This window comes from Thermobia domestica, chromosome 17 (genome assembly GCF_964235325.1).
Source record: "Thermobia domestica chromosome 17, izTheDome1.hap1.1, whole genome shotgun sequence".
Classification (NCBI taxonomy): Eukaryota; Metazoa; Arthropoda; class Insecta; order Zygentoma; family Lepismatidae; genus Thermobia; species Thermobia domestica.
Window position 1 is genome coordinate 129,029,893 of NC_137470.1, and position 26,894 is coordinate 129,056,786.

Sequence of the window (26,894 nt, forward strand, 5' to 3'; positions counted from 1 at the left end):
AAGACCCACGACGATCGATGTAGTGTACTAACACCACGTAAGAGAGGAATATAGATTCTGGTCGATGCCTCACTGTCTCAAAGGACAGGCTTCCCTGAGGGGGCCTTTCTTGTTTTAAATTTTTCTGTATTTGAAGATTTTTGCATTATGAAGATTTTTGTATGCATTTCTACGTTTTTATTTTCTCTAAAACAACTTGGGAATAGAATTGGTGGTTTATTACTTTTCATGATTTCTTTGATGTTTTCTAGAATGATAAATCACAGGAATTGTATACAGGGTAGACAATTTATGTGGAACATCCGTGATAACAGTGAAACCATAAAGGGGGAACGAAACTTTGCATGAAGCAATTATAAGGAGGGGGACATCGTTTTTCGTATTAAACAACACCACCCAGTGAACAGTGTTTCCATCCCAGTATAAAAATATATTTTTCAAATAACACTACGTCAGATCATTACATATTTCAAATCAACATGTTAAACGAAAACTTAAAATACAACATTTATTATTCAGTGTTGCAAACTAAAGATGTTATAATATCACAAACATCGAAAGTTTGGAAGCCTCAATCATACGCACAGCACAATGGGATAGACAAGACAATGCACATCGGAAATACCTTAACGTTAGAAACTTATTTTTTGGAAAAGGCTTTATTTCGGAAACATTCATAGGTAAGTATCATATCTAATTATTTGTGTGGTTTGCAATTGTTAAAGAAATCATTTTGCCGCTTACAGCACTTTGATATCTTAAGCCGTTCCGGAATTATGATAAACATTGATGAAGTTCGCAACACTGCTGAAAATGTTCTATTTCTGTACAATATTTAAACTGATTGTTGTTTTATTTATCTTTTATAGCATTGCAGGAATAACTTTTAGTAGGTGTAATTACAACAAGTCCTCACAATTACATGATTTAAGCAGTGTTGCAAACTTCAGCCATGTTTATCATATCTCCGGAATAGTTAGAGACATCGAAGTGCTGTAAACGGCAAAGTGATTTGTTTGCCAATTGCGAAGCACACACATAACTAGATATGATACTTATTTAAGCATTTTTTTAAATAAGGCCTTGTGAAAAAAGAATCAAATTTTCAAGCCATTGTAACTTCGTTGCTATTCATTCAAAACAAGTCAAACCACGACCATAGTATTCAACGCTAAGGTACTTCCGATGTGCATTGTCTGGTCCATCTTCGTTGTGTTGTATGTGTGATAGAGGCTTCCAAACTTTGGGTGTTTGTAATGTTATAACATCCTTAGTTTGCAACACTGAACAATAAATGTGACAACTTTAATAAATAACTTTAACAATAAATATAATTTTATACTGGGATGGCAACACTGTAAACGGGTGGTGGTATTTAATACGTAAAACGAGGTCCCCCTCCTTATACAGACTGTTCCATAATTCGTGTTATTTTCTACAGCGCTGGGAGAAGATGAAGTTTATACACTAGTAATGTAAAATTTGGCACTCTTATTGAGAAATATCTGAATTTTTCGAATTTCTAAAGAAAATAAGAAAAAATTGCTGTTTAGCCCCCCTTTTAGGGGTGTAAACACTAAAGTTCATTTTCCTTATGGGAGATTCAATGTTAAATTTTAGAAGCAGTTTTCTCCAATAATTATTCGTGAAGATTTTGGAGCAAATGAGTTGTATTTGTTACAAAATGCAAAAACACTCATTCACAAAGCTAGTAAAGCCGTCTCAAACATTATTTAGGGAAGTTTCCCCTTTTGGGGGGCAAGGGGTGTAAAAAGGTGCTGGGTGATATGTTACCAAAATCCCAAAATTTATTTTCGGAATGCCAGTAAGCGTGAGATTAATCACAAATGTCACAGAATTAATGCTCCAATGTCTTTACATGTAAGAGTGACTGATAATGGGGTTACAGCCCCCTTTCAAAAATAAAAAAAATTACCATAAATATCCTTAGTAGGGACATAGGAGAAGTTGTTTTTTTTTTTTAATTAATGTAAAATTAGGCGTCATTGTATCAAAAGAGTATGCGTTTTTCAAACCTGGAATGTTATTGATAACGCACCGCCTTAGGGGGACACAGGGGGCCAAGCACTTGATGATGGATCTTTATAAACATTCAAAATTTTGTTCCGGAAATGCCAGTGAGCGTCAGATTTTTCACCACTGTCACAGAATTAATATTCCGATGCTCCTTGCATGTGCCAGTAACTTATATGGGGCTATAGCCCCCTTTCAAAAATAAAAAAATCACCATAAATATCCTTAGTAGGGACATACCGTACGAGAAGAAGGTTTTTTTAAAATTAATGTAAAATTAGGCGTAATTGTATCAAAAGAGTATGCGTTTTTCAAATCTGGAATGTTATTTTGATAACGCACCGCCTTAGGGGGCACTGGGGGCGAAACATAAAATGATGGATGTTTATAAAAATTCCAAATTTTATTCTGGAAGTGTGAATGAGTATTAGATTAATCACAAATGACACAGAATTAATATTCCGATGCTCCTTGCATGTGCCAGAGATTAATGTGGTGCTTCAGCCACCTTCCACAAATCACCAAAAATCACGATAAATATTCTTAACAGGGACATACCAGAAGAAGCTTTTCTTCTATTGGTCGATTAATGTGAAATTTGGCGTTATTGTAATAAAAAGTTATGTATTTTCCAAACCTGAAATGTTATTTTGGTAACAGGAGACAAAGGGCGTGGTTGGTAATTTTTGGCTTTGGAGGGCACAGGGGCCGAAGTATAAAAATTCCAAATTTTATTTTGGTAGTGCCAATGAGCATGAAATTAATTGCAAGGCGCACAGAATTAATGCTCCTATGCTATTTCCATGTACCATCCGCAGCAAAGAACCTGCCTCATGAGCATGTAAGTTTATTGTGAAACTACGACTAACAGCACAGGGAATCAACATAACATCTAAGTGGCATGAATCACGCCAGGAGAAACCTCGGCGTCCTTCCCTGCACACTTATTTTGGAGCAAAAGACTTCGTCGTTTCACAATAAACATATACGCTCATGTTGCAGGTTTTTTGCTGCGGACTGTGCCAGTGAATGATATTAGGCTACAATCCCCTTTCATAAAACAATAGAAATTCATGATGAATGTCCTTATACGCAAGGACCTACTGGCAGAAGGTAAATATTTTTCATTATTAAAGTGAAATTTGGCATTATTGTCGAAAAACGTTTGTTTAGAAAAAGAGCTAAAGCGACAATATGATAATGGTTATGTGTTGATCTCTTTTAGTGACGTCAACTCAAAATTTGATTGGCCTAACTGGAGTTTCAATGTAAAATGCGGAAAGCAGTTTGCTCTCTATATTTATACGAATTTTGCTGTAAATTAGCAGTTTTAGGTAGAAAATACGATACCATTCCTCTTCTTCCTCCCCTTTCATCTATGATGGTACATGGAACACGTCCGAATCATTTGTTGGCGTCCCACTGTAAGCTGATTTTAAGCAATGTCAACAAACTTTTGTTTATAAAACACCCTCTAATTCCTGACTCAACTTCTTGTTCATGTGTGCTGACAACAGTTTCAGACCTTTTCTTATCTCAATACGCCAACGATTTACGAGTTAACGTGTTGACAGTTCAATAGGATTTCGTGTCTGTAATCAACACTTGGATTAGATTGACTTCTTCGGAAATGGACATTACATAGTAGGTGAATCTCGGGGATAGACTGGCTTAATTATTTGATAATTACTTGTCGTTTCCAGTATACTTTAAGAGTGCATTCATATTGTAGTGTCCTTAGATCATGCAGTCTTTAACTCAAGATCAGCGTGATAATGTAATTGAATGGTACATTTTATTAGAAAATCTACAAGAGCAACAAGATCCCGTATAGTTAAAGAACTCGGATTAAAAGTACACGATATGCAAATTCACCGTTTGTACAAACAGTTCCGCAGCAATTGTTTTCACACTGCCCATCTTGCATCTAGAAAAAGTGCAGGAAGATCTCCAAGTGTATCTACAGAAGAAACAAAAAGATAAGTGTTGTTATCTGTTACTAGTTCACCGCGGAAATCCCTTGCTCGTCGAAGCTTAGGCTTAAATATTAAGAAAACTACGCTACAAAGAATTTTAAGAAACTTGAAGGTAAAACCATACAAGGTCCGAATGGTTTCTGAATTGTGTGCAAGTGATTATGGTGATCGTGTTTATTTCTGTAACTGGTTTATCGAGAAGTTAAATGAAAACCCTATGTTCTAATTTCAAGTGATGTTTTCCGATGAAGCAAAATTCTTCTTAAATGGTTCTGTGTCCTCATCACATGCAAGATATTGGTCATCGATACAGCCGAACGTGAGATCAGAAGTGTCAATGGACAAACGAGGAATAATGGTTTGGTGTGGTATAACTGCAACTGAGGTGATAGGACCTTTCTTTTTTTGATGAAAATGTAACAACGTCATCATACCAAAAGCTACTAAGAGAAAGAGTATTTGCTGAACTTGATCGTTTAAATTTAGGTCAAAGTGATGAATTATGGTTTATGCAAGATGGAGCGCCAGCGCATCGCTCAAATACGACTATAAATCTTTTGAGAGAGAAATATGGGGAACGGATTATTTCTATAGGGTCAAGTGTCGAATGGCCACCAAGTCGTCCGGATCTTAAACCATGCGATTTTTTCTTGTGGGGTTTCCTAAAACAAATTGTCTACCAAAAATCATATAACCGTGTAGAGGACTTGAAACACAGGATTGTTCACAGTATAGAGATGATCACTCCAGATATGTTGGAGAAGGTGTTCACAGTTTCTTTAGTAAATCGCATTAATTTCTGTCTTGCTCGTTCAGGAGGGCATGCCGAATAAAAGTAAGTTGATTTTATGGGTTTTACACTTAGGTTAATGATCTTTTTAAACAATTAGTGATAGTAGAGCCAAAAAGAGTTGTTTTCAACAAAGAATAATTTCCAGCAACTGATTCTTATTCCTCGGGAAACATTTGTTTCTATTACAACCGTGTGTCCGTGTATATTACGTCTGCAGTACATACGAGTAAGTTGTTATATGGAAAGTTGGATAATACGGTTATTGTGTAAGAAGTAATAAAAATGCATGCTTTTTCTTTTTACGAATAAAGCAAACAATATTGAAATTTAAAGCTCACTTCTAATTTTTAAGATCTTACTTTTGTTCCTGCTACGTTTTTTTTTTTTTTTTTTTTTGTTCCTGCTACGTTTTCCATTGTCATTTTTTGTTCTATTTCGAGATGGTTCTGCTTAAGTGTGTAGAAAATACGTAGGTGATTTGTGTGTGAGATTTTCTGCTATAAAAAGAGCCCTAATTGATTTTTAAATATATAAAATTCTTTGATTATATTCCAGTGACACCATAACAACAAAGCTACATGCATAATCAGTTACACTGACAGAAGTTATTCATTTACAGTAATTTCCAGGTTTATTGTATATTTTTTGTTTTGCAATAATGACAACTTACATATTAATTATGACATATTTATTGTGAATTTTTGTGATTTTTGGAAGGGGGCTGTAGCCCATATAAGTCACTGGGACATGCAAAGAGCATCGGAATATTAATTCTGTGACATTTGTGACTAATCTCACGCTCATTAGCATTTTCAAAATAAAATTTGGAATTTTCATAAAGATCCATAATCTTATGCTTCACCATCTTTGCCACTAAAGGTGGTGCGTTATCAAAATTATACCGAATTAAAAAAAAAAAACGCCAGCGCCAAATTTCACATTAGTTGATTTTAAAAAATAGCTTCTTCCGGTGTGTCCCTGTTAAGGATATTTATCGTGATTTGTGGAAGGGGGCTGAAGCCCCCACTGGCACATGCAAGGAGCATCGGAATCTTAATTCTGTGTCATTTGTGATTAACCTGATATTCATTCACACTTCCAGAATAAAATTTTGATTTTTTTAAATAAAAATCCAAATGCTTATGCTGCGCGACCTGTGCCCTCCTAATCCGGTGTCACCAAAATAACATTCTATATTTCAAAAACGCGTACCTTTTTACTAAGATAAATTATTTTACATTAATTTAACAAGAAATAATGGTTTCTCGGATGTCCCTGCTAAAATATTTATGGCTAATTTTTTATGTGATTTTTTGGAAGGGGGCTGTAGCCCCAGTCACTGGCACATGCAAGGAGCATCGGAATATTAATTCTGTGACATTTGTGATTAATCTGACCCTCACTGGCATTTCCGGAACAAAATTTGGAATTTTTATAAAGGTCTATCATCGCCCCCTGTGCCCCCCCTAAGGCAGTGGTTACTAAAATAACATTTCAGATGTGAAAAACTCATACCTTTGTGCTACAACGACACCAAATTACACATTAATTGACAAAAAGTACTTTCTTTTCGTATGTCACTACTAAGGATATTTATGGTGATTTTTTTCAGAGGGGGCTATAGCCCCATATAAGTCACTGGCACATGCAAGGAGCATTAGAATATTAATTCTGTGACAGTGGTGAAAAATCTGACGCTCACTGGCATTTCCGGAACAAAATTTTGAATTTTTATAAAGATCCATCATCGAGTGCTTCGCCCCCTGTGCCCCCCTAAGGCGGTGCATTATCAAAATAACATTCCAGATTTGAAAAACGCATACTATTTTGATACAGTGACGCCAAATTTCTCATTAATTAACAAAAATACCTTCTTCTCGTATGTCCCTACTAACGATATTTATGGTATTTTTTTTATTTTTGAAAGGGGGCTGTAACCCCATTATCAGTCACTCTTACATGTAAGGACATTGGAGCATTAATTCTGTGACATTTGTGATCAATCTCACGCTTACTGGCATTCCGAAAATAAATTTTGGGATTTTGGTAACATATCACCCAGCACCTTTTTACACCCCTTGCCCCCCAAAAGGGGGAACTTCCCTAAATAATGTTTGAGACGGCTTTACTAGCTTTGTGAATGAGTGTTTTTGCATTTTGTAACAAATACAACTCATTTGCTCCAAAATCTTCACGAATAATTATTGGAGAAAACTGCTTCTAAAATTTAACATTGAATCTCCCATAAGGAAAATGAACTTTCATGTTTACACCCCTAAAAGGGGGGCTAAACAGTAATTTTTCTTATTTTCTTTAGAAATTCGAAAAATTCAGATATTTCTCAATAAGAGTGCCAAATTTTACATTACTAGTGTATAAACTTCATCTTCTCCAAGCGTTGTAGAAAATAACACGAATTATGGAACAGTCTGTAGTTGCTTCATGCAAAGTTTTGCTTTTCTCCCTCTACTGGTTTCTCCGTTATCACGGATATTTCAGATAAATTGTCCACCCTGTACACACACAAACACACACACACACACGTTGACCAAAATTAACATCATGGTAAAACTGTAAGAACTCAGTAAACATGTAAAATATTGTGGTGTGTAAACTTTTGATTATTAATTGACTATTAAATTACCAGTTTTGACTTCGTCAAATCAATAAATTTCACTAAGAAGCAATCGATCAAGCTCATCTGATTTTGATCAATATTTGTACGTTGGTAAATCTTGACCTGACTAGAAAGTATGTGAATTTATTATTATTGAAGCCATTTGCTGAATCAGTTAAGATATGGAACTGCCATAACGCTGTATCAGTTAGCATTCTGTTTCATTGTACGAGATACAGTCAAGAAGTTCCCGGAATTTTGTTTTAGTTCTGGGATTTGTGACACAATCACAATGGATCTTGTGCAATACAGTCCCTAGGCTGCATAACTCTGAATTTAGCTAGTGTGAGCACGTCTTAGCAGGCAGTGTACGAATAGTGTAGGCAAACGGAGCGTGTGTAGTGCAGTGATTGATTGGTGCAATTTCACAAACCGAGCAACGCGTAAACATCAAGTGTTTGTGAAAATTCGGGAATATTTGATTCAGAGAGTTGGATAGTCTTAAAAACGGTTTAGAACCATCGGATATTTGTCTCTTCCCAAAGCTAAAAATTGGCCGTTTTCGTTTCGCCAACGTAGAAGAGATCAAAACTAATGCGACAGCTAAACTTCGGAAGATACCAAAAGATGCCTTTCGTCTGTGTTTCCAGCAATTGCAGTAGTGGTGGAACAAGCGTGTAGGTGTTCCAAAGGTGTCAGTGCTAATAAAGAGCTACAACAGAATTTCAGGAACTTTTTGATTGACCCTCGTATGTTCCAAAGTAACATTATACTGAAGTTCATGAATTTTCATTTTTTTTATCCTGTTATACCCGCTGCTCGTTTTACTTCATTTATAGCAATGCTAGAGATAATATATCTTCAAATATTGATAATTATATGTATAAGTTTTATTATTGATCATGTAATACTTAGCAAGAAAAAAAAATCACTTTGAAAAGAGCAAAATACCAGTTTGTTCCGATTGATTAAAATTTTGAAAGCTCAAATTATTTCTTTTGTACTGCAATCCTTGCAATGTTAATCCAATTCCAAGATAATCCTTCAAAAACAATTTAATATATCACATGCAATTTTAAAATTATTGTATTGCTTGTTGCTTTGATATAATTGATAACCACTTGCAATTGAAAATATTGTAGAACACTATTTTAATATTGCTAATTAAAAATATACATATAACTTTGCAAAATTTCACAGCGATGCACTCTTCTGTGTAATTGAATGCGGTTTAACGTTTATTTCTGCATTAATAGACACTGAGCACACATAAACCGCGGATTAATTAATTGATTAGATAATCAATTTATTTACAAAAAGAGTATCCAGAATAAATATGTATTTTTTTTTTTTAATTTCTATGGATAGATGTTCAACTTCAACAAGGCTAGTTCTTTCTGTTTCGCGACTTATTAATGTAATGAAGTATACAAACAAATATTTAGACTTACTCATTCCTTATTTGCTTTTAATTAAGGTAATGCAAGAAAATAAACAACACTATTTGCCTAAAGAACTAATCAAACAGCAATTGTTTTGCTATTTTGTCAGGTGGTGAGATTCTGTTGTTAGCAAACAAACTTGGGTCAACGCATGTAACTTGTCACGGGAAGATGAGCTTTTTACTCTATTAGAGAGAGGGAAAATAGAAAATTATTCCAGCGTTGAACTTAGATTTTCCTTAGGATGAGGTCTCTGAGATTTGCTGTTTCTTTCATCATCATCATCATCATCATCATCACAGACATTCTGGTGTTATTGCCAGGTCACTTGCTTACATGCTCTACACTTTCCCGCTAACCACTTGCTCTCCACGTACGTTTTTGTTTTGTTTGGATATTTTCTATCAATGATACCCTCCTTCTCCCTCTTCCTGTCTTTCCTGCCACCATATCTTCTAGTACGTCCCCCATGATACAGATCCTTTTGGTTCAATGTTCTAACCAGTTTCTCTTTCTCTTCTTAAATAACACTTAAACCTATTTTTTTTCTCCCGTATCATTTATAATACCCTCTCATACGTTTTCCGTTTGATCCAACTGATCCTCTCCATTATTCCCGACACCCACATTTCGAAAGCTACCAGTCGTTTTTAATCATTTTTAATCGTTTTTAATCGTTTTTAATATTCCTGTTTCTGCCCCCTACAGTACAATACTCAACACGAAGTATTTTATGAGTTATTTGACAACTTTAAAAATAAGAAAATTAAGCAATATCAATTATTAGCATTATGCCGAAAAAAAATACAGGATTATTACAAATTATCGTCAGGGTTTCAAAGTTACTTTGTAGGTATGGTGTAAGATATGAAGTATCTATAATAACATGTATCAGGCCCGTAGCCAGGACACTACAACATGGGAGCGAGGAAATCTTTGAGTTCACCTTACATGCATGCATACATATCAAGATATAACTGGGATGTTCAGAACCTTAGCCTCGTCACGAAGTCCTAGCTACGGGTATACTGTATAGACATGCTGACCGATACACTTACAAACGTTTCTTTAATACTGGTATAAACTAGTGTTGTGTAATAAAGACTTTGTTTCTAAGATCCAGGTTTTGCCAGGAAACAGCAAAACACACAGAATAAAAGTACTTGTTGTGCTTAAATTTCACGGAAAACGCTAACTTTTACTGTCCAAAGTCAGTTTGGTATTTACTTTAGGGGAGACTCACAGTGCGATAATTGCATTCGTAGGATATATGACTAATTTTGGAACATAAGTATAACAGTGACATTTCTCTGAGACATAAGTGTAAGTGGACTAGTAAATAGAGGTATTCCGAAGGATTAATTGAAAATCAGTTGTAAGAGTAACCAATGGAATATAAGTAATGTTTGCTTCCCGTAGTTACGAAGCACGCTGGCTCATTGCTAGGGTGCTTATTTCTGGTCCGTGAGATCCCTAGTTCCATCCCCGGCCAAGTAAGTTTCTGGTGGATAAGTTCGTGTCCATGGGTTTGTCGAGGTTCTCAGGTTTCCTCCTACATTCTCATTCTAGCGATTTTTCCATCATCCTTGACTTGCCTTGATCATCCGTATCCCTTAGCCTAAAGGGCATAATCGTGAGACGTTAAACCAAAAAGAATTCATTTCATTTCTCGCGCGGTGTGGACTTTGTGGTGGACAAACACCGTGCTCGTGGATTTTCCCGGGGTTCTCCCGTTTCCTCCCACTTTCCTCATTCCACCATTTCATCTCTGATCATCACCGTCTCCTTTAGCCTAACCGGCATAAGCGTGGGACGTAAAACAAAAGATTTCATTTCCCCCAGTAGAAGCAGAACATTAAAATTTTCGCAAGAATACATGAATAGATCTCCATATTTTCGCAGGAAAATCAAAATATATTAGAAGTATTGTGTGTACTTGAAATGTATCAGACATGGAATTAAGGGTGGTAAACAATCTATTGTGGTGTCTTATATTTTTCGTAGTTCAGAACTAACCAAAAGCGATTAATTTGAGAGGTTATGTCAAGGATAAGGATTCTATTACTTCTCTTCCTACAAGTATCCCAGAAATGAAAGTTCAAATCATAAGATCCATTTATGAAATCGCCACTGACATGCTGGGAAAAGTTTGCAAATAAATGAACTATCAACTTATACATACAAAATGACTAAGTGTACACATATCAAGCATAATATGTGCGTATTTGTGTAAAGTTTCTCCTTAAAAAAAGCCGAACTCAGAGACTACCGGCGTCCAAAGCTGTTAAACACAGCCTCTGTTATTAAGCTGAATCTGTCCCTGCCCAAGCCTTGTCACCAAATGGAGCGATCTTAGTTCCTTAACAATGGATTATTCGCCCATCAAATTTGGTTCAGATTCGGTCAGTAGTTATTGACAAATAAAGTAACATACACAAATATACCTGAAGTCAAACTATAAGTTACCGTATATTTACACCGGGAAATAAAGTCTGGTCACATTTCGCAGGTACTGTTCTGACAAAGCTGAAAAACTACAACTCCGTGCTATCAGTCAAAGTGGTCACTGCAACTCCCTCATGGATATGTGGTTACAAAATCACATAACTACAAAAACAGCACACATGTAGATGGGATGTGTCGAGTCGTGACTCCCAGGAAAACAATTATTTCACCTTACCATTTGGTCAGAGCCAGCAGGCAACCTGGCAGGGTATGCATGTGTCTAGCACGTTATAATTACACTACTACTCCTACATGGGTTCACTTTGAAAGTGTTGGTAAAGAGGTCATTAGTACATACAATTGCTCGGTGAACAAAGAGGCCCTAGTTTTGCAATATTGTCACTGTCACGAAATTTCACAAACCAATGGTGAATTTTGCAACCTGAATCACCACTCCTAGTTCAAAGGTACTGTTGATAAGATCGATGATATACAGATGGTGATCAGAAAAATGGAAACACCTGTAGTTGGCAACACGTCAGATGTATGGGTTGGCAGTGGTGTCGTGGCGCCCGCAGCGCCAGACGGCTGGTGGTGGTGTGTTAGGTCGGTCTCCATACTACGTCAGGCGCAGTGGAACAGCAGTGTCCAGTGGCTGCAGCAGACGGAGGTAGTGTAAAATGGGAGACCTCTCAGATTTTCTAAGAGGGCAAATTGTTGGTGCGCGGTTATGTGGAGTGAGTTTGACGGCAGTGGCTACTGTGTTAGGTGTGTCGCGTGGGACAGTATCGAAGGTGATGACAGCCTACACAACACACGGGAAAACCACATCGGGGAAGCGGAACAGTGGGCGGAAGAAAATCATGAGTGACAGGTCACGCCGGGTATTAAAGCGCATTGTCACGCAGAACTGTCGTGCCACTGCGGAGTAAGTGACCGAGGAACTCAATCAGCACCTCCTCCACCCTGTTTCGACAATCACAGTCCGCCACGAATTACATGACATGAACTTACGGGGTCGTGTTGCACGGGCCAAACCGCTCATCAGGGACCATAACGCTTTCGCACGCCGGAAATGGTGCCGCGACCATGCAACTTGGACCGTTGAGGACTGGAAACGTGTGATATGATCGGATGAATCATCCTTCACCCTATTCCCAATTACGGGCCGTGTTTATTTGTGGAAAACGCCCAAAGAAGCTTATGATATACAGTGTCTCCGCCCAATTGTGAAGCATGGCGGAGGCTCGGTGATGCTGTGGGCCGCCATATCATGGTTTTCTTTGGGTTCTGTGGTCACACTTAGCGGACGAATCACTGCCAACGATTATGTCGCAATTTTAGGAGACCACTTGCATCCTATGGTCCGGATGTTGTTCCCGGACAATGACGCCATCTTTCAGATTGATAATGCACCCATTCACACAGCTGGCGTTGTTGCAGCGCAGTTTGAGGAACATCGGGATGAAGTTCAACACCTCCTCTGTCCCGCCCAATCCCCAGATCTCAACATAATTGAACATCTGTGGTCCGCCTTGGAAACACGACTCCGGCGACGATTTCCACCTCCATCCTCTCTCACAGAACTGGCCAATGCCCTGCACGAGGAGTGGTGTAAAATTCCACTTGCTACCATTCACGACCTCTATGCCTCCATCCCACGTCGCATCAAGGCTGTTCTGAAGGCGAAAGGTGGCCCGACATCATATTAATCTGGTAAGTTGCAATTTCGTTCAGGTGTTTCCATTTTTCTGATCACCATCTGTATATGGAGAATGTTCCAGCAAGAATTTGTAAGAAAATCGCTAGCAATTCTTTGCTATTCATAAGGCGATTTCACATAACCTTATTCACAGCACACTGCCTCATGACTGACTGGGTATCTCAGAGTTTATCCTAAACAAGAAAATCACTCGCAATTTTATGATTTCCGTGATGTGTTTTCACAAAACCCTCTTCATAACACACTGCTTTATGACTGACTGGGCAACTCAGAATTTGTCCTGAACATGTACTAAGTTTGTGACGTCGTACGCGTGATCTCAATTCATCAATTGATTGGGTTACAAAGAGTGGTTTACCATCAGACGTAAAATAAGATACTTCATTTACACTAACCCAATATTTTTCTCTCTCATTATTACTGATTCAAACAACATTTAAGTATTATTCTTTTACTCTCTAAAAATGTACCAACAAACGTGTTGTGTATACAGTTTCAATTAAATTTGTTTTTTCAGAAACAAAGATGCTGCAATATACACATGGAAGTGTTTGGTTTTGCACTATTTTTTTTAACAAATAATCATCAAAGAAGCAAATAACATTTAAGCTGGTACTAAACACATATGATAAAAATATTTTAAAATTTCGAATGGATATTACAGAAGATTATACAAGATACACCATTTAAAACCAAAATAGGGAGACCGTAGTTTTTTTTTCTTGCTGTATCATTATTTATATCCGCCTGCCTAGACTCTTCGTCTCAAGTTATCCTATGTTGCCAAGTTTGTCTTGAGAATGGAGCTTTGTGCCTATGTTGTCAAGCTTTTGTAGGGTGACCAAGTTTTCCTTCAGTATGAAATTTGATTAGTTAATTGCATTGCAGTTTAGCGTTCCTTTCAGCACAAAGACCGTATGAGCTGAATCGAACCCGGGACCTAGTCGCACCGTGCAAAAAAATACGTATACGCTAGTTACTGGAACAGCAAAGAATGTCTTGTATGTAGATTAATCAAAAATAGAGCCCACAGACTACAGACTAGTGTGGTGTGAAAAAATCAAAGTTGTCCAATTAAATAGCACTAGGAGTTGTGTATCGACTCCTATAACATTGGTGAACTTTTTCACAATTTTTGCACTTCATCTTCATGCCCCGCTAGAGCCTTAAATGCTCGCATTTTTTAAAAAGAAAATCTGATTTTTTTTAAATATTGATTTTTCAAGCTGTCCAATAAAATTGAACTAGGTGACAAAAGTTGCATAATGACTAGATTGATTACACCATTCATGACTTTTTAAATAATTTGCATCTTTATTCCCTGCAAGGGCCTGAAATTTTACAATTTTATGATATATTCTAAGACATATTCTAAAATATCCTTTTGCCTAACTTAAAGATTTTCATTTCATATTCTAAAATATTTAGATGACACAATAGTGGGTCTTCAAAAATTCTCGGGAACTATAAAAAAGTTTAACCAATTTTGAGGATTTACTAATCATTAATTGTCAAACGATTGAAGGAAATTCCCCGGCCATGGAAGAAAAAGAGGTCAGAAACCTTAGCATAGACCAAAGATATATATATGGAATATTTGCAAAGCAACCTCTGCTAGTAATTGTTCACCGAATCCTGCATTGAGAAGTCCTGTAAAATTATCCCATGCAAGATGAATCATTTCTGCCAACCACGTGCTTTTAGTGTACATAAGCACTACTGACCACTCTTTGAACTTCAAGGAGCTGGTTACATTCATCATGAAAGTGTACGCTCCGATGTGGTTTTCCATTAAATATAACCCTACTATCAAGGATGCTCCTGTGAACTTCTATCGTACTATAGCCTTTCCACTGTACTGAAGCTCATTGTAGATAGGACAATTCAGTGCAACAATTTCTTCGCAAATCCGGAGGATTTACTTGTATCTATGCTCGCCGATTTTCGAAAGCATATTCGGGAACTAGCTGTGCGTAGAATCCTTGACGCAAGGTCAAAAAACTCAAACCAAACACTCTCTGTACGCAAACTTAATATTCCAGCAATACCCTTCAGTACTCAGTATTATATTGAACTAATTAACTGATGTAACCGATCCACCCCTGATGAGTCATTTGTCGGAGGAGGATCTACATAAATGTGTAACAGAAGATTCATATGTCCTTCCGCCTGTTTTCCACTTACCATGCCATACCCAAGCAGTTGAAAGGTGCGTTAAAACTGTTACCGAAGCTTCGTCTAAAGTATGTGGTGTCTTACCTCGACATGGATTTATTACAACAAGACTTTTGGATAGGTCAATTATGCCCACATTCGAAACAAAATCTGAATACAAACCAACGAGTTAAAGAGATAATTTCCAAAGGTAGGGTGGATGGGATGGGAGGATGGGCGGTACTCTACATGCAGCCACTCCCTCGTGGTGAGTTCTAGGAACCAGCAAAGAGCTGCATACCAAAACTAATTCCAATGCAAAATTGTTAAATTTGCATAATGTATTTCAATATTATGCTCAGTGTATTTCTAGATAGTATGAAACTACATGTACTACGTACTACGAAACTGCATTTTAAAACTTGTTGGAAGTAACGAAGATAAAAAAAAAATAAAAATCATACTAGTCACGCATAAGGCTTGACATCTAGTAGGGAATAATTTTACAGTTCATGCAAATTGTCAGTATCTCCAATGAATTTTGAGATTTATTGTATAAATTCCAAAATTTTAAGGCCCCGGCAGATAATAAGATAAAGCAAGAAAATCATTTTGGAACCATAGGTGTTATGCTAGTGAATACAACTCTTTCTTAAACTAGTGAGAAGTGATTTGGCGGATTTTAATCTTAAAAAACTGAAGTGGAATTTCGAAATTTACCATAAAAACTGCAAACTTTGATGCAATTGATGAACATGCAAAATATATTTTAAATTATGAATGGTGTAGTCAATCTATTCATTATGCAGGTTTTGTCACCTATGTAGTTTGATTTCATTGGACAGCTTTAAAAAAATCAAATTTTCATTAAAAATTGCAACATTTTAACGCTCTAGAGGGGAATGAAAATAAAGTACGAAAATTATGAAAACAATTAAGAAGTTTACACTAGTCGATCCACAAATTTTGACACCTAGTGCTATTTCATTGCACAACTTTTGATAATCGACCCCCCATTTTGCTCCACCCTACTACAAATCACTATTCTGCAAGTCCAAATAAAACGGAAAAATATATATAATTATATACCTTTTGGGTACTCTTGTGTAGATACTAATTTCGCTATGTGGCAACGTCGCAGATAAAGAACCATAGAATAGATCTAACAATCCACCAAATAGTTACATTGATTCTTTCCAAATGGCAGTTAAAGTCGGTACACTTTGAAACTAGCACCATCTATTAGTGTGATAATAGATTTAACTGCTTGATGGATTCCTAGAAAAATGCTAATGGTTCCAAGTTCATTTACGACAATGCATCAAAGTGAATTTTTTTTATTTCCCACTACGGGTGAAGGAGGTCCTGGAGTGTATATCATTATGTAGCATTTTCGCCATATTTTGACCTGTTGGATAGCGCTCTGTTGTCCGTGGGAGCCATTTGTAGAACACCCGATATATCGAGCGAGTCAAAAGTCCCTTGCCATACGACAACTGTCCTGATGGCACACTTTCCCAAACTACGATGCTTCACCAAGCAGAAAGAGGTGGAAAGAGTAGTGACTGACCTATTTGCCTCCAAGAACAGGACGCGGTATCGACGTGAAATTGAGAAACCGACAGGAAGATGTCTGAAGACACCTCAAGCGGCTATACTTCCCCTAGAGCCCCAACTCAAGGAGCTATACTTCCCCTAGAGACCCAACTCAAGGGGCTATACTTCTCCTAGAGCCCCAACTCAAGGGGCTATACTTCGAATGCTGAGCTACTTTCATTGTACTGTAATAAATACACACATGTTTATACCAAAATATTGTAAGGCTTACTATTCACCTTTATAGAATTTTAATTTCAAATTTAGATATCTCTTAAACTTACCATATAATGTGGCTATAAAGTTTAAAACCGATTATGGAACTTCATTATATAGAAATTCCATATCATTGATTGGATAGCATGTTTTCTGTAACTTTGTTTTAGGGGAAAGAACCTGACGTATTTCGTCATATGGAGAGTTAAAGAGTGTTATGCTATGCAAATTCAGGGCTGACACGAGCTCTAGATTATCATGTTAGTTGAAACGAATTGAACATAATACATTGGAAACGTTTGAGAAAATGTGTTAAGAATAATGGCGAACATGTGGCTCAGAGAATCGCCGTTCAACCCATAATTCTAAATTTTATAGCCACCGTGTAGTTATCTTCTCATACCTCCTAGTCGTAGTTCTGCGCTTCCTTGGGCACTTTCTTGTTCGTTGCGTACGACGCATTGGTACATCCCTCTATCTTGTCTTTGTACTGAGCTAATGACAATAACATCAGGACCAAGCATTCTGATTCTCCCGTCAGCCACGAGAGGCGCTGCATTTCTTAACCATCTTACGCTGTCGATAGGTGATCCTGTGATGGAACAATTCAACATGGCTGACTCTCCAGAATTGACCACCTAGAAGGAATAAACAAAAATTATATTACTATAGATATATTTCAAAGTTACAAAATACATAATTTATTCTGAAAAACAACTTTAAGTTTACATTGCATGAGTATGGGTTATAGAAACTTTGTGGAATATCGCGCAGAAACTTACTATACAATGACAAAATATGGCAATGTTGTAAATATGTGCTTGGCCTTTATTAAGAATGATAATAACTGCCAAAGTATCAAGAAAGTGGTAGTCGTATTTGTCGCGTGAGAGCACTTAAGGAAAATCGATCTTTTGTCTAACGTTTTGCCTAAGAAACTTAAGAGGTGAACAAAAACTTGTAAACTGTGATTGTAAATTCTTGGTATAGGATTAAAACGTACCTCTAAAACCTTCAAGGTCTTTCATAAATTAGGTTGTGTGCAACAAATGTAGGGGTGGAAGTGCAGTGCAGTAACTGCAATTACAACAAATCACAAAATAACAACGGAATCAAAAAATGAAGAAAAGACGATGAAATGAGTCCACCATCTCGTATTTAGGAGATTTTGATTTGGAAACATACGAGAAACTGTTCTGTGATCATGATAAACTGGATGAATGTAGTGAATTGTATAATCATTACTTCTTCATGTTTCTTACCTTGAAGAAAATATTACTTCCACCAATTAACTGGAACCTTATTCAGGGGCTCTCTTTGTTCCCAATGCTGTACAGCATTGCTCTTATGCCGTTTCTGCACAATAGTTGAAATGCAATGACAGGCTGTGTCTCCCTAGCTAATATTAAACTTAGAAATTTCATAGACTATTTCTGCATTTTTCCTCTCGCTCGCAGAACAATTTAGATATTATTCTTCATAATCCTAAGATATCTAGTCAAATGTCAGGTGCGGTATAACACCTAGTGATCTGAGGTGGAAATTTTCCGCGGAAAATTTTCCATTTCAGAAAATTTTCCGCTATATTTTTTCCGGAAAATTTTCCGTTCTAAAAAACATCAGTAATCAAATAACAATTCCTCAGCAATCTTAAAAATTGGTTGAGTTCATGTACAGAAATGTTAAAAAGTGAAAGATCGTTTAAAGAATCTGAAAATTTTCATGGCTCAGACAATTTTCAGTACTGTGTAGGAACAAGTTAAACAAACAATTTTTCATGAATCGAAATATTTTCTGTCTTATATGGAAAAATTAAAGAACTTTTTATGAGTCGGAAAATTTTCATTTTGAAGCAAAAAGTAAAACAACTTTTTGTGAATCGAAAAGTTTATTCCTCTGTAGAAACAAGTGAATTCCTCTGTAGAAACTTCATAGATCGGAAAATTTTCGCCACGATGTAGAAACAAGTGGAAAAAACTTTTCACAATCCGGACAATTTTGGATATTATGTATAGTTATGTCAGGTGGAAAATTTTCCACTACATTTAACTGCACATTCAGCTACAAAATTGAACTTCTGTAGAGGAAAGTTAGTCAGCAACAAATTATAATTTTCCAATTAGCTTTCGAGATCCGGAAAATTTTCTAATATTTCAAGTTGGGAAGTAAAATTTTACACAGTGTTTCTCTCTCTCTCTCTTCCTCTGCGAGCTCTTTCGTTGCTAAGCGGTTAGCATACGCGCCTTTGGCATGGAAAACCTGGCTTCGATTCCCAGCGGGAGCTCTTGTAGTTCGGATTCCACGTTAATCAGTTGTCCTGTCTTATATAGTCTCGCTGCTGAAAGGGACGTTAAACTCAAAATCAACTCAATTCAACTCCTCTCTCTCTCTCTCTCTCTGTTTGTGTATATGCAAACTGCAGAGAATATACATTGAGTTCGTAGAGTACAAATATCCCATTCTATTATTTAAAATTTCAATTTATTAAAAGCTGTGAATATTTTCCGATTCATAAAAACATACTCCACTTGTTCCTACATCGTTGTTTAGCTGTAAAATTTGTTGGTAATAAATATTGTCTTAAAAAGTTTCACGAAGTGAAAATCTAACGATTCTTCATTTCAAGGATGTTTCAAAAACTTCATTGCGTTCTTCCCTCAGAATCCACCTTTGATCTTACAATATTAAATCTCGTCAGTTTAATACGCATAAGAGAGTTTTCTCATAGCTTTACTACTTTTATAGATTTACATACTGTAATATTTATAAATAAGTATATATAAAATAAAGTGCTACTGTAAATTTTTGAATGCCCAAAATTCGAGTTTAAGTAACTCATGAAAGCAAATACTGACCATTTTCTGGAAATAAACATTTATTTTTTCATATATTCATTTAGAAGAGAAAGTGAAATATAACTAGTAAGGAAGCTGATTTGTGTAGTTGTTCTTCCAATAAAATAATAAAAGAAACATAAAAAGCAGCACTATTAGCGCTGCGTTCAAAAAGCAACAAGTAATTTCATTTTAATTTACAAAATAATATATCGAATTGTCGTTATTTCTAACACATTTTTATACATGATAATGGTAGTTTTACAATACAAATATCTGCTCTAAGATGTTGATTATACAAAATTCCAATATTGAAATTATGATTTACGAGAGTTCAACACAATAAAATCATCTTTTCTTATTTTCTGTTACAAAAATAATCTTCATAAGGAACTTTTATGTAGTTATTTCATTACATAGGCAGGCCTACATGTGAAAAAGTAGTGGAATATTCTGTTTCTGAAATTGATAAATTCACAAAGGTTTTTATTTAATTTCTTGTTGCATTTTAGATATTGGAATGGGATATTTGTTCTCTACGAACTCGATGTATGTTCCCTGCACTTTACACACACACACACACACACTCACACACGCACACAAACACTCACAGAGAGAGGGAGATAGAGAGAGAAACACTGTGTATTTTTACTTCCCAACTTGAAATATTAGAACATTTTCTGGTTTCCGAAAGCTAATTGGAAAATAATAATTTGTTGCTGTCTAACTTTCCTCTACAGGAATTGAATTTTATAGCTGAATGTGCTGTTAAATATAGTTGAAAATTTTCCAACAAACATCACTATACATAATATCCAAAATTGTCCGGATTATGAAAAGTTTTTTCACTTGTTTCTACATCGTGATGAAAATTTTCCGATTCATGAAAATTCCTTTCACTTGTTTCTACAGAGGAATAAAACTTTCCGATTCACAAAAAGTTGTTTTACTTTTTGCTTCAAAATGATGAAAATTTTCCAACTCATTCAATTCTTCCATATAAGACAGAAAATATTTTGATTCATGAAAAATTGTTTAACTTGTTCCTACATAGTACTGAAAATTGTCTGAGCTATGAAAATTTTCAGATTCTTTAAACAATCTTTCAATTTTTAACATTTCTACACATGAATTCAATCAATTTTATAAATACTGAGGAATTGTTACTTGATCACTGATATTTGTTAAGAACGGAAAATTTTCTGGAAAAATATAGAAGAAAATTTTCCACCTCACATCATGGCTAAACAACGATGTAGGAATAAGTGGAGTATGTTTTTATGAATCCGAATTTTTTCGGAAAATTTTCCGTTTCAAAATTTTCCGGAAAATTTTCATCACTGAAACACCGTACGAAAACTAAAATATTCAGTTCTAATGACAAGTTTTTTTTTTTTTTTTTGCACTTTCTTATTCTCATTGCCTGTAGTTCACACCCATAACATTATTTTTATTACCTGACATGGCAATATGAAAGCAAACTATAGAATTGTTGTTAATAAGATCATTAACTTGCTTAATAAAACCATAAATCATGAAATATTACATTATACCAACAGGCAATATTCTTTAATGTGTATATTTTCAGTTTCCAAACCCCATGCCAATAAATTAACAAATGCATGTTAGCCTTTTCGTGGTGTCAAAAAACACTACAAACTCATCTCTGAACTGTGAATACCAGAAAGTAAGTAGGAGAGTTAGGTGTTTAGCAAGTGGCTCTTCAAGGCTGCTGTCTGTTTTTACATAGCAAGTCCCAACTTCCTTTTCTGAGTCCTACTCTGTTCCATATCTTACGCTATCTTGCACACGCGACTCTCGGTGCACCAATGTCTATCCAAGATTGGTCCCATCCTTATCATTACCTCCGCACTGTCATTTTAGACATCGCGTATGCTCTTACAAGCTACACAGCTATTGAAGATATGACTGTCAAACAACTTTACTACTATTAGGCAAATTTCTCCGTTACCCCTTCTAAACGTTACTTGGCATCCAAATTGTTTTTGGCTGCAAAATTTAGATAATATCAATTCCGCAATTTTTACCAACTGGAATGAGAGCGTTATGGTACATTATAGTAAACAATGTATTTATTACCGGCCATAGAGAACGGAAAATTGGTCCTCAGACCAATTCTCAACGTATGCAATGTGGACAAGCTGATATACTCACCGGAGGGACGGCAGCTCGGTAGTAGAGAGCTTGCCTCTGGTGCGTGGGGTCCCTGGTTCGAGCCCCGACCAAGCAAGTTTGTGGTAGACATCATGTCCGGTGGTTTTCTTGGAGTATTCTCGTTTCCTCCCACATTCTCCTTCCACCAGATATTCCATCATCACTCACTTGTCTCAGTCATCTGTCTTCGTTAGCCTAACACATATTTGTGGGACGTTAAACTGAGAGATTTAATTTTTAATTTCATTTTGATATACTCACTCATTGATTGTTAACATGTGCACAGATAGAACATTTATGACGTAGCTATGTCGAAATTACAGCTCATATAATTTCTATTGCTCTGCAGTTTAGTAATAGTAGGCCGCTTTTTTTATTTTTTCCTTATTTTAAATGTTTTTCACGCCTCAAACACAAAAGTATATTGACACTAACTACACAATAATAGCAGTAATAGGTGTGAAAGATGAACTAGTGACAGACAATGCACATTTTTAGATTGCAGTGCTGCTTTGAAACTATGCCTCCAGATGAACGCTTTCGTTATTTTGCCCAATAACCGACAGCTGTTTACTAACGCAGATTTGTTTTCTGATGACTTCATCTGGTTCCTTTTTATCGTATTATTTTTGTGACTCTTAAATTTTGTGATTACTCGTCTCCTTATTATTGTTGTTTGTGTTCCTATGTGTGGTATATACATTCAAGTATATATATTGGTGTAATTTCTTGGAAATAAACACGCTGTTACAAAACAAGGGATAACGTAATGGATTCTCGTACCAATGTTTAATCTAACGTGGATTCGAATTCTAAGAGAGACTAGTTGTTTGTTTGTGTGTGTGTGTGTGTGCGTGTAAATAAAGAGTCTACATTTTACTGACAAAGAGCATTCATGTTTGAATGCAAGAGGTTTGTAAATATATCACAGGTATGTAATTTAGTATATTGCATTACATATACAGGGTGTCTCACCTAATTCTGAGACCTGAAATATTTCAGAAATGACAAAAAATGTGACAAGTATAATTACGCAAGAATGAACTCATGTTAGGGTCCTATACAATTCTATGAACAGCAAGTGCCTCCATGAGTCCCATTATAGTGCCCCAGTGGCCAACTTGAAAATTTGAAATGAAAACCTCAATTTTTATTGCAGAGTTGGATTCTGCGACCGAAAATATACAAATTAAGTATTTTTCATTATCCTACTAGATAGTACTGTACTCGCAAAAAAATAATATCATCGTATGCTACCCGAGGCTGATGAAAAACTAAGTATCTCGAGAAATGCACTTGCAATTTAAAAGGACACGAAATACAGCTCCAACAATTTGAAGAGATCCATTCAACTAACATAAAATCAAGTTGCCCTCCTCCTCCCTAACGGAAAGAAAGGGACAACTTTAAAATTTCAAAATGAAATTCTCTATTTTTTATTGCAGACACTAATAGGTTTTGTTTTCTATTTTCCATGTAATCTTTGGTAATTGTCGGTGAAACTTCAAGGGTATTTGCAGTGTTTTGAATTCTTTCGTAGCTGTTCCGTGTTGTCTGTTCTTTGAAGTGAATGGGGCAAAGGATGAAAGTCCTGTGTGAGTATCTGGAGAATTTGAGGATGCACATCATACGGGATAAGAGAGAAGAAGAAAGAGCATTGTATCATAGGAACAAATAGTAGGAGTGAACTCAGTTGAAGAGGAAGCCGGAAATCTGTAGGAAATTGGAATTGGTTGTTGGGAAGGTAGTGGAACTGTAGAGGAAGGTGACGGAAATGGGGTATCAGGAAGAACTGGGGGACTATGGCTGGCACTGCGGGGACTAGGACCAAAACTGGGGACTGGGGCCCTTGAATTCACTCGTCCTTTTTTGAATCAGATTAATGGTGATGATTCGGTGTGGTTTGGGGTTCAGGTGGTGGGGAAGATAGAAAGAAAGTAAAAGGATACTATTGCGGATATGGAGGAAGAAAAGCGGGTTGCATCCCGTAAGGATATGAAGATGGAGGAGCTCTGAATTGTAGAAAGGAACCACGTCAGTGTCCCTTTCGTTCTCGTGAGCCACGATAACTAGGGAAGAGGGAGAAATGATGAGCCACAGGTGCTGGCTTTTGCACAAGCGGAGTCCACTACGGGTATCACAATGTGCTTGGCTTTTCTCAGGGTTCTCCTGTTTCCTTCCGCTTTCTTCATTCCACCATTTCATTCATTGCTCATCATCACATTCTCCTTTAGCCTACTCAGCCATATCGGTCCTTTTTACGGAACGAAAAACTGCAATCCCTCGTGCTTGGGATAGAGGACGAAAATACATATTCACATTATCATTTGGAAATATCATTAACTAATATTTTACAAGCGGCAAACGGTTTCAATCAACTGTAAAATGATAACACAAGGGTTCCTGTGGCGGTTTTGTTACAAAACATATTTCTCTTTTCGTTGTAATTTTACTTTCAGTTTAATATCGGTTCCTAAGCCGGAAGAGTTTTTCTCGAAAAACCAATTTGAGTGCAAGAGCTGGCGTCAATTTTCTGGGAAAATTGCTTTCAGTACTGAATCCGAAACAAGTTTTGTCAGAAAAATATTTAGTTTCGAAAGGAGAATCGATTTTTTTCTTTCTTGTTTTAGGAAAATCTGTTCCGGTTTCAGAACAAACTTTGTAGAGTCCATTTTGATCTACCAGTTCCGTTATCATTAACAACCCTGTATCTCAGCATATGTGTGACAAGATCTAGAAAACCCTGCAGGAATACCAGTTATGATAGGCTATAGACTCTACCATCTGACTAGAAACCCAATTGCAAAGCTTGATCGCTGACCGTTCGTATAATTCATATATTATATAGTTTTCATGCCTCTTTTCCTTTCTTTTACGATTTTCGTAATATTATTGTTGGCTGCCTACTTACTCCATAATCTTCTTTGTTGTTGTAAATTAAATTCCACATTCAACGAAAGACAATTACTAGCCAGGAAACTTTTAGTTGGGTATTATCTTGTCTTGTTATATTCGGCTTTACATACCCAAATTGTCTACATATTAAGATAAGTACATTCCCAACTCCTTACGGTATGGGACTAGTACGAACAATTCTGTGCTCGCATTCTATTCAAATCCTTGATCGTGAGTACCAAAGGCTCTAGAACTTACTTTTAAAATTAGCACGATATCTATGATATTATTGTCACTTCTTTTATTTTGCTTCTTTTGCTCAAATGAAATATGAAATAGATATTTTTCATTTGTCAAACATTCATTTTTGTAAGCCTCTTCCAGAAACATTTAACGATCACTGTATGTTTATTGGTATAAGTATATAGATAAACCTATTGTGCTGGAAATCTGGGAATGACGATTTGATACACCCAGCCACAAAAGTATCTCCCCTTAAATGCTCTAATTCCATTACTTGGGGTCCAGGTAATTTGCAGTTGCGAGAACGCCTAGACAGATGCAACCCGTAAATTTTCTCGGCACTGACAGCAGATGGTAGCCCTGATCCAGGTGTTTATCCGGGTAAAATTGTAAAGTAGGTGAGAAACGAAACATTTCTCCATTCTAATATGAATCTCTATGGCTCGGGTCGTGTTTTCCAGAAACACCGTATATTTATCTTAATATTGCTGTGTATGTAATGTAGGCCCTATTATTCTTTTATATACTGTATGTTTAGAGAAATAAAAATACTGACCACGCATGAATCAGAAAATGCTTGAAAGTAGCTGAAAATTTTAAACCAAGAACAACTGCTGGAAATAAGTTACTAAATGATTGCCTTCATTGAGAGACCTTCTCCAATTCTCCTCATTCCAACATCTTTTCCTTTCTGGAGGAGAAAAGATCATTCTTGTCACACAGAGTATGTACTGAAATTGAAATTGAAACATTTGAAAAAGTTTCAACCTGTCCGGGATTCGAACCCGACACGCCGAACAGAAGTTCAATACGCTAATCACATACCTAACGCGCCATTTACATACCTATCTTTTATCTAAACATTTAGCTAGTTAAAATGCATGTAAGACTATACAAACTACTAGTGCATATAAGACTATACAAACTACTAATGCTCGTATGAGAAGACGTTCCTTGTGAGTTTCACAATGAATTACTCGACATTTCCTTCTTTTCCTCAAAAGCAAGTTATATAGACCTTCGTCAATGAGGAAAATACCACGAAACGTTCTTCAAGTTGAGGCTACCTCATCGTTTTTAACTGCTCCCGATTTACATTACCACTATTCTTCCTTACCGTAACTTCTAATTTCCAAAGAAGGAAAGCCGGCAGCATTTACGTCGATCCCAAGAGTTTCAGTATTCGCGCGCTACCCTAGCCAGCTGTTTGAAGTTGGTCATGTAAAATGTACAGAAAAATGTGAGGAAGAGAACATAGGTGGTTTTGAGGAGGGAAATATTATCCTGTTGCTTTTCATTTGTTTAGTTGCACGCTACACCAAGCCTGGATACTACATTTCATCTCTCTATATCTACGGGAAGTACCCTAAAGGTTGTGATGATCATAAGAAAATAAGTGAATAAGTGATGAGATGAATGAACTTCCCGTATTAATAACATTTGAAGTATCATGTTTTCAGAAAAGTAATGACATATTTCGGTAAAATATGACATATGATGGTTTGTGGATATACTGGAGTTATTCGGATCATGAAATAGTTTGTCATGAATAGCTAAGATGTTGAGCCTTTTGTGTCGTAATATTGCTTTTTGTTTTGTTTGGTTTTACAGATTTGATCACAGATGGCGTAGGTCAATGAAAAGTTGATCCAATCTGACCCATGATCCACCACCCAACTTGGCCCACTCTGACCCACTACCTACCATGATCCACTCTGACCCACCACCCACCATGAACCGCTGACCCACCG

General features: G+C 36.4%; 1 protein-coding gene across 3 annotated transcripts in view; it reads right to left on the minus strand.

The window, feature by feature from the left end:
* Positions 1–26,894, minus strand: part of LOC145674331 (cell adhesion molecule Dscam1-like) — a 1,494,831-nt gene that overhangs the window by 201,242 nt on the left and 1,266,695 nt on the right. For all 3 annotated transcript variants that reach the window (XM_081744257.1, XM_081744259.1, XM_081744258.1), the window contains exon 9: positions 17,400–17,634. In XM_081744257.1, coding sequence (XP_081600383.1) covers positions 17,400–17,634 — 235 coding nt within the window. The remainder of the gene's footprint in view (positions 1–17,399; positions 17,635–26,894) is intronic.